Below are 17,907 nucleotides of genomic sequence, written 5' to 3' on the forward strand. Positions count from 1 at the left end.
AGAGCATTTAGTTTATAAATATTGAGAATTTTCCAGATATTTTTCTAATTCTGACTTCAATTTTATTTCCATTTTAGTTATAGAAAATAATGTATGCTTTGAATTATTTGAAATTTATTAAGACTTTATTGCCCTTCTTCCTCTTCTCACCTGTTTCCTTTTTTCTTGATATTAAAGCTTATAAATTATTTTATTGTATAATAGCCTTTGTCTACTCATGTTTGTTTTATAAGCTATATTTGAGGTTGTTCTTTAAGGCCACTTATAGCTAGGAGACTCTAGATGTCTATTTCTGTTTTAGTCACTGATATTTTAGATCATTGATATTTTAGATCATTAGGCAATACTCATTGCCTATTACATACCTAAAACTTGGCTCATGATTAGCTCAGTGGTAGAACACTTGCCTAGCAAGGATGAGGTTCTAGGTTGAATCCCCAGTAACCTAAAAATAAATGAATTAATAAACAAATACTTAAAAAATAAGTAAATAATCAGTCCTTGGAGGAAGAGGGCATATAGTTGCTATGAAGTGTTAAGTATTGAAATATTTTTTAAAAACAGTCAGAAAACATTACTTTTTCTTGTTGAGTGAATTTAAATAAATCTGATAGAAGTTTGTGAGTTTTACTGATAAGATTTTTAACTATAAATCCAAAATCTTTAATAGGCAGAGCTTCTTTTGTATACTATTTACTTAATATTTGAACAGAGCCATTGACATGTATGTACTTCTTAATTGATTTTCAGGCTTTTTATGGAAATTCTCAATGACTGTTCTGATGTGGATGAAATAAAATTCCAAGAAGATGGTTCTTGGTGTCCAATGAGACCGAAGAAAGAAGCTATGAAAGTTTCCAGCCAGCCATGTACAAAAATAGAAAGTATGTGCACAATGCCATCAGAGAGCAAAGCCAGGAGATTTGTACAACATTATCTTTTTAATGAACCTTGACTGCTAGACCTATTTTTGGATTTCAGTTCACTAAGTTTTATCTTTTATTATTTATTTATTTTAGTTGTAGATGGACGCAATACCTTTATTTTGTTAATTTATTTATATGCAGTCCTGAGAATTGAACCCAGTGCCTCATACATACCAGGCAAGCGTTCTACTACTGAGCTACAACCTAGCCCTAAGTTTGATCTTTTGATCATCTATCACATGTAATTTCTTATGAAATATGCAGAAGGTTTAATACCATCTTTTCATTGTGTGTAGTTTTCATATGCAAAATAAATAAGTCACTAATAATTTTAATAATTATAAAATGTTAGCTATAGAATGAAAAGTTAGAAAATGACATACAGTTTTTTAGAATTCGTTTGAGAGTTTCTGTAGGTAAAACCTCAGGTGGAATTCAGGGATTGCATCAGAGTAAAAAGAGAAGAAAAACTAAAGGAGTTTTACTAATATTAGTTATTTCCCTGCAGTTGGAAGAGTGCAATGGCCAAGGTTTCCCTTATCTTTGAGAAGAATGGGAGTGATTTAATTGATAGTTACTGCTGCTTTTTCCTTTATAAACTAACATTCATTTTTTACTAAACAGAGTTTAAGAATAATACTTTTATATTAAAATGAGTTGATATATAATGTATTAGACTATCCTAATGGGCCAAAAGAACCTTGATGATTAATAGAGGATTCATAAGAAAATTTTAAATGTCTAAATCACTCGGACAAGTTTGGGATTTTTTTCTGCTTATCAAGTTGACAATTTTTATCAAGTTTTTGGCTCATGATGAGTCTATAAATTGTTTAGTATGAACGTGATTGCTTGAATGGAAATATCCGATTCTGACTTAACTGGGCCACGAATCTGTGAATATGCAACTGGTGAAACATATACTCTTATCCTTTGTACAGTTTCCTAACCTCTGAGTCTCTCTGTACTATGACTGCTTACCTGGGAATACCACATGAGCAGTAGCAGGAGTCCAGTTACCTCTTTGACCTCTGTCAAAGAGTAATGCTCATGTTGCCTCTCCAGGTTAGCAGTTATTTCACAGATATCTGGAGTTAGGGAACTGAACTCCTTCAGTTGGATAGAGTATGTAGCTTCCCTGGCTGTGTGTTATCATCCTTTACCATATAGTTAAGACTGTCACGGATAGAGTTTGTGTTATACCATTGATGTTTTTATTTTCCTTCTCTTTTTCTGCATCCAGCTTCAAGTGTACTCAGTAAGCCTTGTTCAGTGACTGTAGCCAGTGAGGCAAGCAAGAAGAAAGTGGATGTTATTGACCTAACAATAGAAAGCTCTTCTGATGAAGATGAAGAACCTCCTGCCAAAAGGAAATGCATCTTTATGTCAGAAACACAAAGCAGCCCAACCAAAGGGTTTGTTAATTTATAGTTCACTATTGTTCATTACCCTTGCCACTAATTGTTCTTAGGATAGATTTGTAAATATCTCTTTGGGAAGTTGCATAACCATAGAAGGCAATTTTAATTTGCTTTTGTTTGGTTGAATTATTTTCAAGAAAACATATTGTTTATAGGAAAGCAAATTTTGTTGAAGAAAATATTCACATATCTGAGAAGTGAGACTGAGGTATTTATTTCATATATTTGTTATTTTATTGAATTTTTTTACTATAAATTTTTTTCTCTCATTTTTTTTAAATTGGTGCATTATAGTTTTATGTAATGGTGGCTTTTATTGTTACATATTCGTACATGCACACTTGGTATAACAATATAATTTATACAGTATCACTCCCCAGCACTTCCTCCTCCTTTCTCTCCCTCCTACCCAGTGGTCCCTTTTTTCCCCTTTCTTCTACTCCTCTCTCTTTGATTTTCATAAGTTCACTGCCCCCCACCCCATGCTCATCTTTTTCTTTTTCCTCTTGACCTTCCACATATGATAAAACGTACAACCCATGACCTTCCCACTTTGGCTTTTTTCACTTAACATAATGGTTGTGAGTTCCATCCATTTTTCTACAAAAACTTATTTCGTTTTTCTTTATGAAATAAGAAATAAAACTCCATTATGTGTATATACCACATTTTTTTTTTTTTTTTTTTTTTAAATCTGGCCATTCGTTGATGGGCACCTAGACTGATACCATAGTTTGGCTGTTGTGACTTGTGCAGCTATAAACATGGGTAAGCATGTATTACCATAGTATGATGACCTTAATTCTCTAGGATAAGGGCTGAGGAGTGGTGTAGCTGGGTCCTGTGATGGTTCCATTTTTTGCCTTTTGAGGAACCTCCATATTGGTACTCCATAGCTATTGTACCAATATACAGCCCCAGCAACAGTTTAAAAGTGTTCCCTTTTGTCCACATCCTCTCCGGTATTCATTATTGATTATTCATTTGTATTCTTGATGACCTGTCATTCTGACTGGTGTGAAATGAAATCTCTACTGTAGTTTTGATTTGCATTTTCCCAATTGCTAATGATGTTGATCATTTCCTCCTATGTTTGTTGGCCATTTGTGTTTCTTTTTTTTTTTTTTTGAGAAGTGTCTGTTTAGTTCATTTGCCTATTTATTAATTGGGTTATTTGATTTTTTTGTGTGTATAAATTTTTTTGAGTTTTTTTATATATTCTAGATAATAATGCTCTGTCAGAAGAATAGCAAGTTTGTCTGCCTTTCTGTTGGTTGTCTTCACATTCCTAATTATTTCTTTAACTGTGCATAAGTTTTTTTTTTTTTTTTTTTTTAAAGAGAGAGAGGGAGAGAGAGAGAGAGAGAGAGAGAGAGAGAGAGAGAGAGAGAGAGAATATTTCTTTAATATTTATTTTTTAGTTCTCGGCGGACACAACATCTTTGTTGGTATGTGGTGCTGAGGATCGAACCCGGGCCGCACGCATGCCAGGCGAGCGCGCTACCACTTGAGCCACATCCCCAGCCCTGTGCATAAGTTTTTTAACTTGATGCCATTCCACTTGTTAACTCATGATATTACTTCCTGAACTTTAGGGGTTCTATTGAGAAAGTCATTTCTTAAATCTTTTTTGTGAGGAACCGTTTTTTCATGTCTCAGGCCATTGTGAGGACGCCTGGTGTAATAGAGTGTGGAACTGGAAATCTTCCAAAAACAAATATCAATTCTGGCACTTGCTTCTTTGCTCTGTGGTTTTGGTTGAAATCCTTAAGTTGAGCCACCTTTTTCTGTTCTGTAAAATGGGATGAAATAATGCCTACTTTATGGGATTGATATCAGGTTACAATGAGATAATGAAAGAACTTAGCTTTTGTTGTCAGGCACATAATAGTTACTCAATGAGAATTGATTCCCTTACCTTTTCTCCCACTCCAGGGTAAAATGAGGGCAAATAGTGCATTTTTCGTGTACTTTCTGTGACTCATCTGGCAGAAACCATTCCAATTTGAAGGAAAAATGGGTCTAAGTGTTTAATGATAGATGCTTCTCAGAGATTTTGGAAGGTGTAATGGATTCTCTTCACCATTCCATCACACATTTTTTTCAAACTTGGAAGTGCTAGTCTCATCATTGCTGGCTTCTCAGTCTGTTTATTTTTTTCTGGTATTTTTTTTACATGCCATAAAGTCCACTCATCCTAAGTATAGAATAGCAAAATTCATTCCTTTTTATTAAATTCATACAGTTCTATAACCATCATCACAAGTCAGTTGCAGAATATTTCCAACACCCAAAAAACATCATATTCCTTTGGAGGTTATTCCTATACACACTCCAGAATTAGGTAACCATTTTTATCTCCTAATTTACCTGTTTTAGACATATTTTTTTATAAATGGAATTACACTCAGTACACTTTAACAGCATTCTTTTTTGTAACTTTTTAAAAACGTACATTCTGACTACTTTTTAAAGTTGCTTTTAAGAACTAAACTTTTGTTCTTCCTTGTAAAATACTTAAATTTTCAGATATGATTTATATATCTAAGGGCTTGTATTTTTAGAATTCTTGTTTTTAATGGAATAGAAAAAGATGAAAGTAATTGATCTGGATTTCTTCTGCCATGCTAATCACTTATTGCTCCCTTGAGGGATTTTGTTTGGCATTTCTATAATTTGAATGACAAAAAGTGAAAATATAATTTTGAAGTGTTTACTGAGGTGTAGAATCAGAAAAAAATGAATGCTTAGATTTGGTATTTCTACATATTACTTTGTCATGATATCATTTAGAATATGCTGGAAAGATGAGTTGCAAATGCTGTTTAAGTTGGATTTATTCCTTGAATGAATGCATAAATGCATATTTTAAAAGATATGCATTGATGCTGGCTCATGAGTTAATGTGATTGTAGAGAGTTGCTAGTGGCATGCCACAAGGGTCTAATCCTTTGAGTATTCTGTACCACATTTTATCAGTACTTGATAGGGACATGACACTGGAGGAATGACATATACATTGGGTAGCAAAATCTGAAGTGACCACAAAGCAAAGGAATAAAGGTAGTTTATACCGTGGTCAGCTACTATAGAGATAAATATTAAGACCCCTCATCTAAGTTGAAAAGAAGGTCATAACTAACTCTGGTTAGTGTAAGGTGAAAGTATATGATTAAATCAACATATGGCAGTTTAGTTTTAAGAATTTTGTGTGAATTTCAGCTACCCAGCTCCTTCCATGAAATCAGCATAACCCTCAATACCCAAATTAGGTTATCACCATATAGAAGAATAGGTTCACATGGAAAGATAATTATGTATTAAAATGATATCCATTATGACCAAGTAGAGCTTATTCTGGGAGTGCTTTAATATTAGGAAATAATAAAGTGAATTTTGTCATTAGGACAGCTATATAGTCTTAAAATGTCTGAAAGGCATTCAGTAAATGCTATTTTTTTTTAATGTCAGAATTCACTTAATGGTTTAAAGAACTTACTGCTTAAGCTGATTTGTTCTTTGTTCTTAGATGGCACTAATAAAAATAGTGTCCAGAATATGTACTATAGCAGTTTTGTTCCATTTTAGGTTATGCAGCTCTATTTAAGACAATTTTAGAGATGATCATCAAGAAGTGTATTAAGAAATTAAGGCAGCCAGGCAGGATGAATAGGAAGGTGTGGGTGATGGAACCTGGAACACAGTAGATGAAGGTATTAAGCCAGGAGAAGAGTCTATGTTACAGCCACCTCCTAGTTCTTAAAAGGGAACTATTCACTAACTTAATTTTTACTCTTTGTTATAACATTCAGTGGATTTAGGTCAAATGAGAGATGTATGGAAAAACTTTGTATTGGAACTTTCTGAACACAAATAGTTGATGTTTTGTGCTATCACATTTTTCTGTGTTAAGACAGAGTGCACACCATCTATCAAAATATCAGAGTGTGGGCTGGGGTTGTGGCTCAGTGGTACAGTACTTGCCTAGCATGCATGAGGTACTGAGTTCGATTCTCAGCACCACATAAAAAATTAAAAAAAAATATCAGAGTGTAGGCTTAATACTAAGGTTATATCCTCTCTGTAATCCTTTCCTACTCTTGGGCTTTGGGGGTTTTGTTTCTCATCATTCTTTTCATATCTTTCCTTATGTCTCCATTGAGAATTTCGGTGGTTTTCCTCAGTTGTGAAAGTTTTTCTTTGAATGAATGAACCTCATAACCAATGACAGTAAGCAAATGAAAGAGTAGGTGAGAGATGCAGAAAACTTAATTTTGACTTATAGTCCAGAAATTATATAAACTGTTTTTTAAAAAGCATATTGTTTTAGTAGAATTAATTCTTATAAACAATTTTATAGAGCACTGAGAAGAAAGTCTGTCATGTAGAAAGAACCTCTGTTATCATTTTGTTGACATCCTAGCCCTTTTCTTTGCTTACCTAATGGAGATTGATTGATTGATTGATTTTTATCAGGGATTGAACCCAGGGACATTTAATCACCAAGTTCATCCACAGGCTGTTTTGTTTTGTTTTTGAAACAGGACCTTATTGCTTAGGGCCTTGCTAAGTTGCTGAGGCTGGCTTTGAACTTGCAATCCTCCTGCTTCAGCCTCCCGAGCTGCTGGGATTACAGGCATACCCCACCACAGAGTTTTAAATGTAGTTTTATAATTCTTGTTGGAAGAAACTGGTACCATATAAAACATTTAGAAAACTTAAGTTCTTCTATATTGAGATATTTTGCATTTGATGCTCCTGTCCCTCCAAAATTGAATAGTTGGCTTGGTTTTAATAAGGAGACAGGAAATAATAGGAATCAAATGTGTATGTAATAATAGGAATAAAATGTGTATTAAGAAATATTAAGAATTGGTAGCAAATTTAAATCTTTATTCCTTTATGATCATAAAGTGGGAGTGCATGGTGAGCTTCAGGTATATGAATAAAAATCAACTCAGCCAGGCATGGTGGTGCATGCCTGTAATTCCAGCCCTTGGAAGGATAGGCAGGAGTATCCCAAGTTTGATGCCAAGCTTTGCAACCTAGCGAGACCCTGTCTGAAAATAAGTAAAAAGGATGTTGCTCAGAGGTAAGCACCCCTGGGTTCAACCCTGTACCACCACCACCACCCCACACACAAAAAAAAGGAAAAAAAAAAACAAACCAGAAAACTCATTTTCAGATATCTGTGTCTGAGACAGGTATGAATTCCATGTATGTAATACATGATCCAGAATGCTAGGATTTACTATCTAACAGCAGCCTAGCAGTTTACTTTTGTGTTGTGGTATTGTGGATAAAGTTTAAAAAATTTTAAATGAATATGTACACTTGCATAATACATACTGTGTGTAATGTATCATTGCCTACCCAAGAAGTGTCTATAGCAAATTTTTTAAAACTTATTTATTCTAATTTATTACACACAATGGCAGAATGCAATTTATTTCATTTTACACGTATAGAGCACAATTTCTCAAGTCACTGATTGTACACAAATAACTACATTACATGTACTTAGAGTAATGATGTGTAACTCAAAATTCACCATCATTCCAACCCCCTTGTTCCCTCCCTTCCCCTCCCTACCCTTTGCCCTATTCTGAGTTCCTCCATTCTTCCCATGCTTCCCCCCCCCCATTGCCATTATGAGTCAGCGTCTTCATATCAAAGAAATCATTCTGCCTTTGGTTTTGGGGTATTGGCTTACTTCACTTGGCATTATATTCTCCAGTTCCATCCATTTGCCTGCAAATGCCATGTTTTATTCTCTCTTAATGCTGAGTAATGTTCCATAGTTTCCCTCTTCATTCATCTACTAAAGGGCATCTGGGTTGGTTCCACAATTTAGCTATTATGAATTGTGCTGCTTTATAAACATTGATATGGCTGTGTCCCTGTAGTATGCTATTTTAAGTCCTTTGGGTATAAACTGAGGAGTGGGATAGCTGGGTCAATTGGTGATTCCATTCCAAGTTTTCCAAAGAATCCCCATACTGGACCATAGCAAATTTTAAAGACTGTTTAAAAATCTGTTACTTCATGGTGTCACATTTGTATACCCATAATTTCATAAAAACAGCCATTTACATATCTCTATGGAACCTGTTATTTATATCTATAAATACATGTATTTTTCACATAGGTTTTAGAATCATTTTATGTTTCTGATTATAGTCATGGTGAAGATTTGATGAAAGCAAGATGTACTACCAGTCTCTAATTTGATACCCTAATGTCTATTTACACCCATTTTATATAAAGTTGAATTTGTGTTAATGCTTACAAAGTTCCGGTAATAGGAATTAGTCAACACTAAAATGTTTTAACTTTTCATATGGTTTTAGAAGTTGATTTAATAGTTTTTACTTCCATTAGATTTTGCATTTTTATGTTTGACAGTCAATATTTTGTTATGGCAGAAGCATGAGTAGTTATTTAATTATTTAAGGTTTCTTGTTTTGTAAACGGGATATGTGCAATAATTAGTGTTCCTGTGATGATAGAGCACAGGGATGCTTACTTGTCTGCTCTTTAGATATAAAATCAGTGGTTGGGGAAGGAAAGAGTTGGGTTGCTGATTTCTGTAATATAGGGTCAAGACGAAAGAAAATCTCCAGTGACATCTCAAAGGAAGAAAAGGGTAAGTGGTAGGAAGAAAGGCATTATCTTTTTCTTATCGACCTAAAATTCTTTTTTTTTTTTTTTTTTTTTTTGTGCTACTGGGATTTAACCCAGAACCTTGCATATTCTAAGCTGGAGCTTTACCATAGAACTGTAGTAGCCCTTGAAATTCTCCTTTTAGTTTCCTTCAGGGGCAGAGAAAAGATAATAGGTTCAATGTTCCTTTAGTAGGAATTTTTAAACTAAATGAAACGTTTTTATATATGTGGGAAGTTTTTTGGGTTTTTTTTTTTGTCATTGAAAGTTTTCTCTCTTATATTTTGAGAAAAAGTAGGATCGAGATATTAATACTGAGAGGCAACCATAATAATCAGAACCTTTTTTTTTTTTTTTTTTAAGATTCCTCCCCAGCACTAAGGCATATCTATCTGGTCTCTTCCTCTTTCTTAACCTTCTCTGTTCTTCCTTCTGATTTGCACTCCTGGTGGTGGAGTGGGTAGGCTCGTGTATGAAAACACTTTTGGTTGTTTTCTCTTCTCTTATTTATTACCAAGTTTTTCATTTATTCCTCTAGATTCTTTTATAATATCATTCATATCCTGTTTGTGGCTCTAGATCTTCAGGTTCTGTTGGAGACTAAGGAACTTCTTGATTCTTTCCTAAGGCAGATTATCTTTGGAATGACTTCCCTCTAACTCTGGAAAATGTGTTTTGAAGTACCAGGCTTATGTTTTCATGTCAAGCATATTATATTCCATATGCCCCTTGAATCGATCAATTTATAATCTAAAGTTTCTGAACTACGACTTTTGTTTGTTGATTTTTCTGAGAATAATGTAGTTGCCAACACAACTATATATATGTACTCTCAAAATGACTTTGTTTTCCACATTTTCGGTTTGTGTTTTCAACGAGTAATATGGAATAACAGCTAGACAAGGTCCTTATGGTATAAACAAACCAGTCTTAGAAGGACTCTAAGTAGATTCTGATTATTTAAGTGGTTAAACTATTTCCTAACATGATTTATTTACCAGAGTATGAAGAATATCATGCAAATAGGTAGTTCTCATTACCAGCACTTAATAATCTGAATGATAACAGAAAATATTTTAATCTAGAGAATGGACATCTAGAGGTCCCAAGTTTTCATCCCTGCCAGCCTTGTCACCATGGTCCTACTTTTAGTTTCTAAGAAGATTGCGCTTTATTCATCTTTATAATGGTTTCTTTCAGCCTCACTCATGAAGTTAACCAGCAGTGCTTTGGGATGCTCACCTTAAATGTTTTGCACCGTTCTTGTATCTCATTTTTTGTTGGCGAGATGGCCAACAGGGTCAGTAATGCTGCTTAGCTTCTCATAAACATTCAAAATGTTTTTCTTAGGCAGTTCTAGTTGTTTACCCTGGGTTAAGACAAAGAGAAAATGCAGGTTAAATAGAAAAGTACAGTCATCTTTCTTCAAGTCTGAACTTTTTCAAAAATATGTTTAATTTTTAATTATATTGTTTCTTGAAATTACAAAGCTTTAATTATATAGTGTATATTTGTAATACTAAGTTATAAAATATTTTTATGTGTTTTAGTTGTATTTTTAGTAGCATGAACAGCTACTTTAAAAGTCAAAAATTCTTATAGAAAAATAGGTAACATCATGATAGTCGGCTTTTTTATTTCTGAATATCGTATCCTAAATCCTGAATACTGCTCCTCTTATCCTGATATTGGATTTTGCCCTACTGCTATCTGGTTGATCAGCTTTGCTTGGAGTATTCCCAGATAATATTTGAATAAATTAATACAGGTTAGAATTGAAGAAATTCTGGTTGAGCTACTGTGAGTTGCTTTGCTCATAAAAGTGTCCTGATTAAAGTCAAATCTTATGAGTTCTCTGTTTTATTTTTAAATTTTTTAGAGATAAATTACTAATAGCCACATGCATGTTACATTTACATTAATAAAAGCATATGTCAAACACATTTCTTTTTGTGGAATGAAAGTGTTATATATCTTACCCCAGCAGTGTATCATGTTTTTAATGCCAGCTTGCTCTTACATCATAGCTGCTGTTAAGAGCCAGGATACATTCATGCTAAAATGAAGACTGTTATGAAAGAGGAGAGTAAGAGTGTGGAGTACTGTGTAGTGAGTAGTTGCCATATAATTGTGCTAAGACTTAGTGAACTTACATCTGAGAATGCCCAGTGGTTCAGCTCTTCTCTCCTGTGAACTAACAGCCAGATTGTTTGTAATTTCCCATGCTATTTAAAACAGGGTTCTCATGTATCAGCCATCTTCTGTAAGGGTGCCCAGTGTGACTTCGGTTGATCCTGCTGCTATTCCGCCTTCATTAACAGACTACTCAGTACCATTCCACCACACGCCAATATCAAGCATGTCATCAGACTTGCCAGGTATGTGGAGAGTTTTTGTTGTTTTTCTTTTATTTTTTTTTAATCAAATTTTATCATTTTTTAAAAATCTTAATCAGTGGAGCAAATAAATTTCAAAATTTTAAATAAAAGTGGTAAAGAAATTTGAAGTCCTCATGTAAAAGTAATATCTATTTTGCATCATATTCAGTTGTTGTCATTGTAACTACTAAGAAATCTATAGATTTCTGATGGTAGGGAATATAGGATAATAGAAGGAAAATTTTATAGACTATTCTCCCTTATAGAGAATTTGTGCTTAGACTTCTTGGTTTATTTATCATAGAAGCCTCACAGTTTAGGGAGAGTATTTTCTCATACTCTTCTTGGTAGTCTGTTCTTTCTCAGTAGCCTATCAGAACTCCCCAATATACTGATGTTTTGGGGGGCCAGTTTTGCCTGCTAGCTGTACCCGGTGGATTTCCTCCCAAAAGGATAGGATCTATCATGTGTTTCTCTAGATCTTAATATTTGGAGATTACCATAGTATTAGAATATGCAATCAAGGGCATATTATAAAATTTAAAGGCTTCTCCCTTTACTCTTCTTCCTTCTCTCCATAGCCATTGTTTTTGCTTAAATTTTTGTCAGTTAAAAGCAAGATAGAAACAGTGCCTCTTCTATTCATGGCTTCACTTTTCTCTGAAGGCCCTATATACTTCCTTCTTCTGTTATCAATTTTCTTTTATGGAATTGTAAAATTGATTTTGATGTGGTTTATTTTTCTTTTTGCCCTTTGTTTTAGGCACAATGCTTATTTTGTTGGTCAAAATTTGTGCTATTGAAACAGTTGATAGCTGTGTTATCTAGCCCAATATAATTTTGCCACTTGAAATTAGATTATTTGAATAAAATTTAGTGGTAAAGAATAAATTAAAATAGTACCCATCAAAAGGAGCTTTAAAGAAAAAAACTACTTTTTGCTTCTAAAATATGTTTACCAGATATTTTATTTGTACCAGGTGTATATTTGTACCAGTTAAAAAGTATTTGTTGTATATAAAGGCTGATGCTGAGATATGGTGAGGGTTTATGGACCATGAGAAAGATAGAAACTCAAATATTTCTAATTCCTAATGGTCTATGTTGCTTTACCTTGGCTGTGTTGAAGAGTCTTCCATGTATTGTCTTAGTATATGTTATAAATAAGCATCCCTGAAGAATTTGTTTCCTTAAGATCTTGAATTAAAAACTAATTCTGAAAAGATAGTGAACTTTTCAGTTTATTGAAGTGGCTCAGGTTATTTAGCAATAGCATAGACACAATTTACAAATAAATCACTTGCCCTGGCAAGTTTTCAAATGATGTGGGTCTGGATGAATTTTTTTAAGTTGGGAGAATTTACATTATTTCAGAATGTGATCTTATAAAGTGATATTTTACATCTTTAAAAAAATGTGTGGTTTTGAGAAAAATGTAGTGTAAAATTAGTCTAATCTGTGTATTTGGGAAAATGCATTCAAAGCTGGTATTGAGGATACAACACTAATATATGGGACTGATGTTTAACCAATAAAAACCAGTATCTGGTTGCTAAAAGGTTGAGAAACTTTCTTAACAGTTGATAAACTAAATAGAATAGTTTCAATTATCCTTTAGAAGAATGACTAGTTTATTGTCGAATGTGAGTTATGAAGCAGTTATTACATCCAAATAGTTTAAATTTTGTTTTTATGTTAACTTGCTCTTTATAACTAATAGTCACTTTTGTTTTATTCTTATGTATGATTTTTATGTCATTAGTCATAATGTAGAATTTGGGTATTGATAAATTTAATAATTTTATAATAAAATATTAAATAGAACACCAAGAATGAAAGGATAAGAAAGTTTTAATACATTTCTTAACATTCTTTTTAAACATCATAAATATGAATCTTCTGAATCTGCAGGAATACAAAGAAGAAATGATATTAATAATGAACTGCAGCTTGGAACATCTTCTGATACTGTGCAACAGTGAATACAAAATTAAACATAATTTGTATTTATGGAATGGAAAACAGCTTGATTATTACAAGAAAAAAATAATGACTGCCTTATTATTGCTAGTGCCATATTGTCAGGTGCGAATGGTGCTCAACAGTTGTATCATTAAAATTTGAAAGTGCTAAACCTTTACATTTTTAATCTTGTAGCAATCATGTTTTGTGAAAGTTTATGGCGCAAGTTAAGGAAAAGTGTGTTGTCATCAATGAGGGAAAAAAACTAATGAGTCAGTTTCACTTAGTGAAGCATTTAAAGTTCAAAAATGAGAATTTTATCAGTGTTAATAAAGCAGAAACATTTAGAATGTATCATCAGAATTTTTCATAATACTTTTTAGTTAAAATAATAGATCATTTTCAACCATGAAATACTTAGAAGGGCAAAAAATATATCAGTATTATATGTTACAATTGACATGATGAAATAAGGAATAACATTTTGCTAAATTTATAGAACAAGGTAGTAAAGTTTTCATCACTATTGATAAAACTATTAGTTCATGAGTTTTAATCTACTTAAAATGTAAAAATTCAAGACTCTTGGTATGTGGTGGATTGAACCCAGGGCCTTGTGCATGCTAGGCGTGTGCTAAGTGCTCTACCTCAGACCTACATTCCCCAGTCTTCTTTCTTTTTGGAGATTATGTCATTGTGTTGCCCAAGCTGCCCTCGAACTTGGGAGCTTTCTGCCTCAACCTCCTAAGTTTCTGGGTTTACAGGTGTGTGCAGCTATACCTGGAAAAAATGCAAGATTTTGATGGATGTTTAGCTTCTTCTTAGAAGGAGTAACATAAAACATCACATTTTATCCATTTTACTGTTAAGTGCTTAAGACAGAGTTTCATTAAGAAATATTTACTTTAAAACCCTATTGGATTTTGTATTAACAGCACCTATATAATGCTTAGAAGACAATCTAGGGTTTCACCCTAATTTAAAAAAAAAAAAGTCTAAATATTTTAATATGGCATTGTATAAGTCACCATATTTCAGTTATGTTTGGATGGAGTATCAAAAGATACAGATCAAGTAAATCTTTTTAACTATTTTCTAATTGACTTGATATTTATTGGCGCACAAAAAATCCCCGAAGAGATAAGCTGGATATTGAAATAATGAAAACGGGTAGAATCTTTGGATCTCTGCATCTTTTAGTGGCAATAGAGCTGCAGAAGCGGAATATTATATCAAGACTGTGAATTTATGTAAGTTGAAATTATGAAATGGAAGAAGTTGAACATTTAGAAAATGAACATTTCTGAGTGATTTGGTTTCAGTACACAGTATTCCATCAGAGATGTCAATACTTTCTTTAGCTTTATTTTTAAAAAAGTTAAAATGGATTGAGTAATAAACATTAAGTGATAGAACATGTAAACTAAAAAACTATTAAAACGTAGAAACTTTTAAGAAATTTGGAAAATGTTATACCATTTGAAGCAAAACAAAAATTTAATAAAATGAGGCCAATTATATTCCAATAAACTTTTTGTGACAGCAATAGAAATTTTATTATATAAAACTCTGAGAAGGTATGTAACTTTAGGCTAAATTTGAATTACTGTACAGAAGCAGGATTTACTGAACAATATCATTAATGTGAAAAGAAACTCTGTTTAGAAATATGATTTCAGTTTAATGGAGGAAGTCATTGGAAAGATTCATTGTAATTTCCTTTGTCCATCATAGTCTCAAACTGCTGTATTACATAGCTGGTAACCAGTGTATGAAATGAAAAACTATAGCAACATTTTAAAAATGCTTTAGGAATTGTTTCATTTTAGATAACTGGTGCTATAGTTTATATCACTTGATATGCTTACAACAGATTTTGAGATTATAAGGGAGTAAATACACTTTAAAATTTCTGAGTCAAAATTATTCATAGGGGATATTAAATATTTTAAAAACAATCCTCACTGATAGTCTCGAGTAATAGTGTATATAACATCATACTTTGACTCTGTAGTTGCATTTGGGGTGACATTGAATGCCTGCATATAAAAAGCCATGTTATTGATAGACTCTGACCTGTCTTAATGGCTAGGCCTACTATGATTCCTTTTTTATTTTGAGATAATTGAAAAGAATTCAGTTACCCAAGGAGGTCTAGGGGAACTGACTTCGAAGTTCATTGCTTGGTTTTTCAGATCTGAAGTTTTATTATTCTGTTACTTTAACCCTCTTAAATGATATTCCTGGGCAACCTTTTCTACATTCCTATTTCTAAAACATAAGTGGAGTAAACTTGTATTAACTTTTGCTTGTTAGTGAGCAACAGTTACCAACTGCTTGCTTTGTGCGGAGTGTGGGACTGTGTACTACTCTTCATTGGCAGCAAGGGTCAGAGAGGTATCAATGAAAGAGACATCTGTTTAAGAAGTAATATTTTAGATGAACCTCAATGTGTATTTCTGAAAAATAAATGTGAATTATCTTTAAGAACCTAAGTATGTTTTTCTTTTTAATCTGAAGATCATTATCTCATCGTTTTGATTGCCTCTCATTCTGTTAAATGACAAAGGAAAAATGTATGATTAGTCCTACTTCTCTGAAAATTTTTGGACTGCTTCCTTTGAGATGCTGGGAGGTGGTTTTTCCAGTTACTTTGTCAGGTTTTTATATGCATCAAATATCACTGATGTGTCACTGATAAGTGATATGGTACAGAACTTCCTATGGCAAAGTGGTAAGCATTTAACCCAGTAGTTTTGTGATTTATGATAAATACAAAATCATTTTGGAAAATAATTCTAGTCTCCAAAATATGAGTCAACTATTAACAAAGCATTTTTGTTTTAGGTTTGGATTTTCTTTCCCTTATTCCAGTTGATCCCCAGGTATGTATCCTGAATTTAAGCAACTAATTTGTATTTGATTGTTATGCCATACTAACTAAAAATGACCAGTTGCATAAAATCAGGACAGTCAACTATCAGTTATTTACATTGAAGGGAAGAAAGTACTGTATAAATATTTCACAGTTTTATTTGGAGAAATAAAGTTACTATTTTTCAATTTATAATTTTTTGTCTTTAATACCTAAGCTTTTAATCATACTTTATTGAGATTAATCAGTATTTGATTAGATTGAGTGGAAGCAGTGCCAGGTGGCTGGGGATTAAGGTTTTAAAGGTAAAATTTTATCAATAAAAACTTAATCTTGCTTGGTGCGGTGGCACACACCTGTAATCCCAACGGCTTGGGAGGCTGAGGCAGGAGGATCACAAGTTCAAAGTCAGCCTCAGCAACTTAGACCCTGTCCTTAAATAAGAAAACAGGCTAGGATGTGGCTAAATGGTAAAAGTGCCCCAGGGTTCAGTCTCCAGTTCCCCAAAACAGAAACTTACTATATACATAAATAACAGCTAAAGCTTGTTAAATAGACTTGACTTGCCAACTTAATTCTCCATTGTTTGAAGGAAAACCATCAGACATTAGGAATACCTCAGTGAAAAGGTGTGATGTGCCTATTTTCTCTTAAAGATAAGCATTTCTGTTAGCTCCGAGTTCCAGCCCTTCAGACTGTGCAGTGAGCATGGATTCCATTCACATGGTTAGAGCTCTAGCAGAGGAAAAATAGGGAAAGAAAACAGCCAGAAAGAGACTTTGAGAGCAGGTATAATGAGTAGTGGGGCAGAGGATGAACCATAGACCCCTACTTCATGGGTTGCTCAGCATCAACTAACTGCAGGTCTGTTATGAGCCTCCTGTCATTTATTAATCTGAACACAAACAGCACTGGGAACTTGGACCCCAAATAATGAACAGACTGAGGAATTTCTTGTCATCTTTAGTTGATTTAGTAGATTCTATAGCAAGGATATCTATTTTTCTAGGATATGGATTTTTCAGACTTAAAGGTTACCAATTTTTATGAAGTCCTTTAGAAAAAATTATATTATAGCCTGAGATTATTATTTCATAGTTCTGTTTGCCTCGGTGAGTGTCAGGCTGATTACATAAGTTGGTAGATGAATGAGATTGTGTCTTCCATTTATTATAGAATCCTTAGGTTTTCCTGCTTTAGTTCCATATTGCCCCTTAATATCTATTGTCTTTATGTAGATATATAGATAAGGGTTAGAAGTAAAATGGTTACAACTGGAGTATAACAATTCAAGGCGAGGGAGTACATGGAGGATGGGACTATAGCATCCACTCATTGTATAAATGAAGAGGGGTGTATTTTTACTGTCAGGTAGTAAAAACCAACCTGAAAAGTAGTAAGAATAAAATCATAAGTTTCTGGAATTTTCCCCCCAGATTTTTCCCTGACTTTTTAGTAACAACTTTTTAGAGAAGTTAGAATTGATTTGATTTTAGAGAAGAATTTGTAGTATTCAATGATTCAACTATCTTCAGAGCTACTTAGAAGCTTTTTAAAATTACTTTCTCCCCCTTATAACGTCCCTTGAATCTCTTTGTGTGTGGCATTCACTTTATTAATATATCAAGAATTTTCCATCCAAAACATTAAATAACTTTCTCTGTTGAAAGACAGCCTAAACT

The 17,907-nt window shown here is 33.2% G+C and overlaps 1 protein-coding gene across 13 annotated transcripts in view; it reads left to right on the forward strand.

The window, feature by feature from the left end:
* Positions 1 to 17,907, forward strand: part of Pias2 (protein inhibitor of activated STAT 2) — a 103,108-nt gene that overhangs the window by 71,497 nt on the left and 13,704 nt on the right. For 6 of the 13 annotated variants that reach the window (XR_013342372.1, XR_003303092.2, XM_026414515.2 and 3 more), the window contains exons 10-13: positions 751 to 884; positions 2,170 to 2,341; positions 11,249 to 11,388; positions 16,198 to 16,235. Coding sequence is in view for 9 of the 13 variants with exons in the window: in XM_026414515.2 (XP_026270300.1) it covers positions 751 to 884; positions 2,170 to 2,341; positions 11,249 to 11,388; positions 16,198 to 16,235 (484 nt within the window). In the remaining 4 variants the exon portion in view is untranslated. Of the gene's footprint in view, positions 1 to 750; positions 885 to 2,169; positions 2,342 to 11,248; positions 11,389 to 13,299; positions 16,085 to 16,197; positions 16,236 to 17,907 lie in introns of those variants that run through there. The other 7 variants (XM_026414522.2, XM_026414520.2, XM_026414519.2 and 4 more) reach the window with 3 other exon arrangements.

Source organism: Urocitellus parryii, chromosome 13 (assembly GCF_045843805.1).
Source record: "Urocitellus parryii isolate mUroPar1 chromosome 13, mUroPar1.hap1, whole genome shotgun sequence".
In the NCBI taxonomy this organism is placed as follows: Eukaryota; Metazoa; Chordata; class Mammalia; order Rodentia; family Sciuridae; genus Urocitellus; species Urocitellus parryii.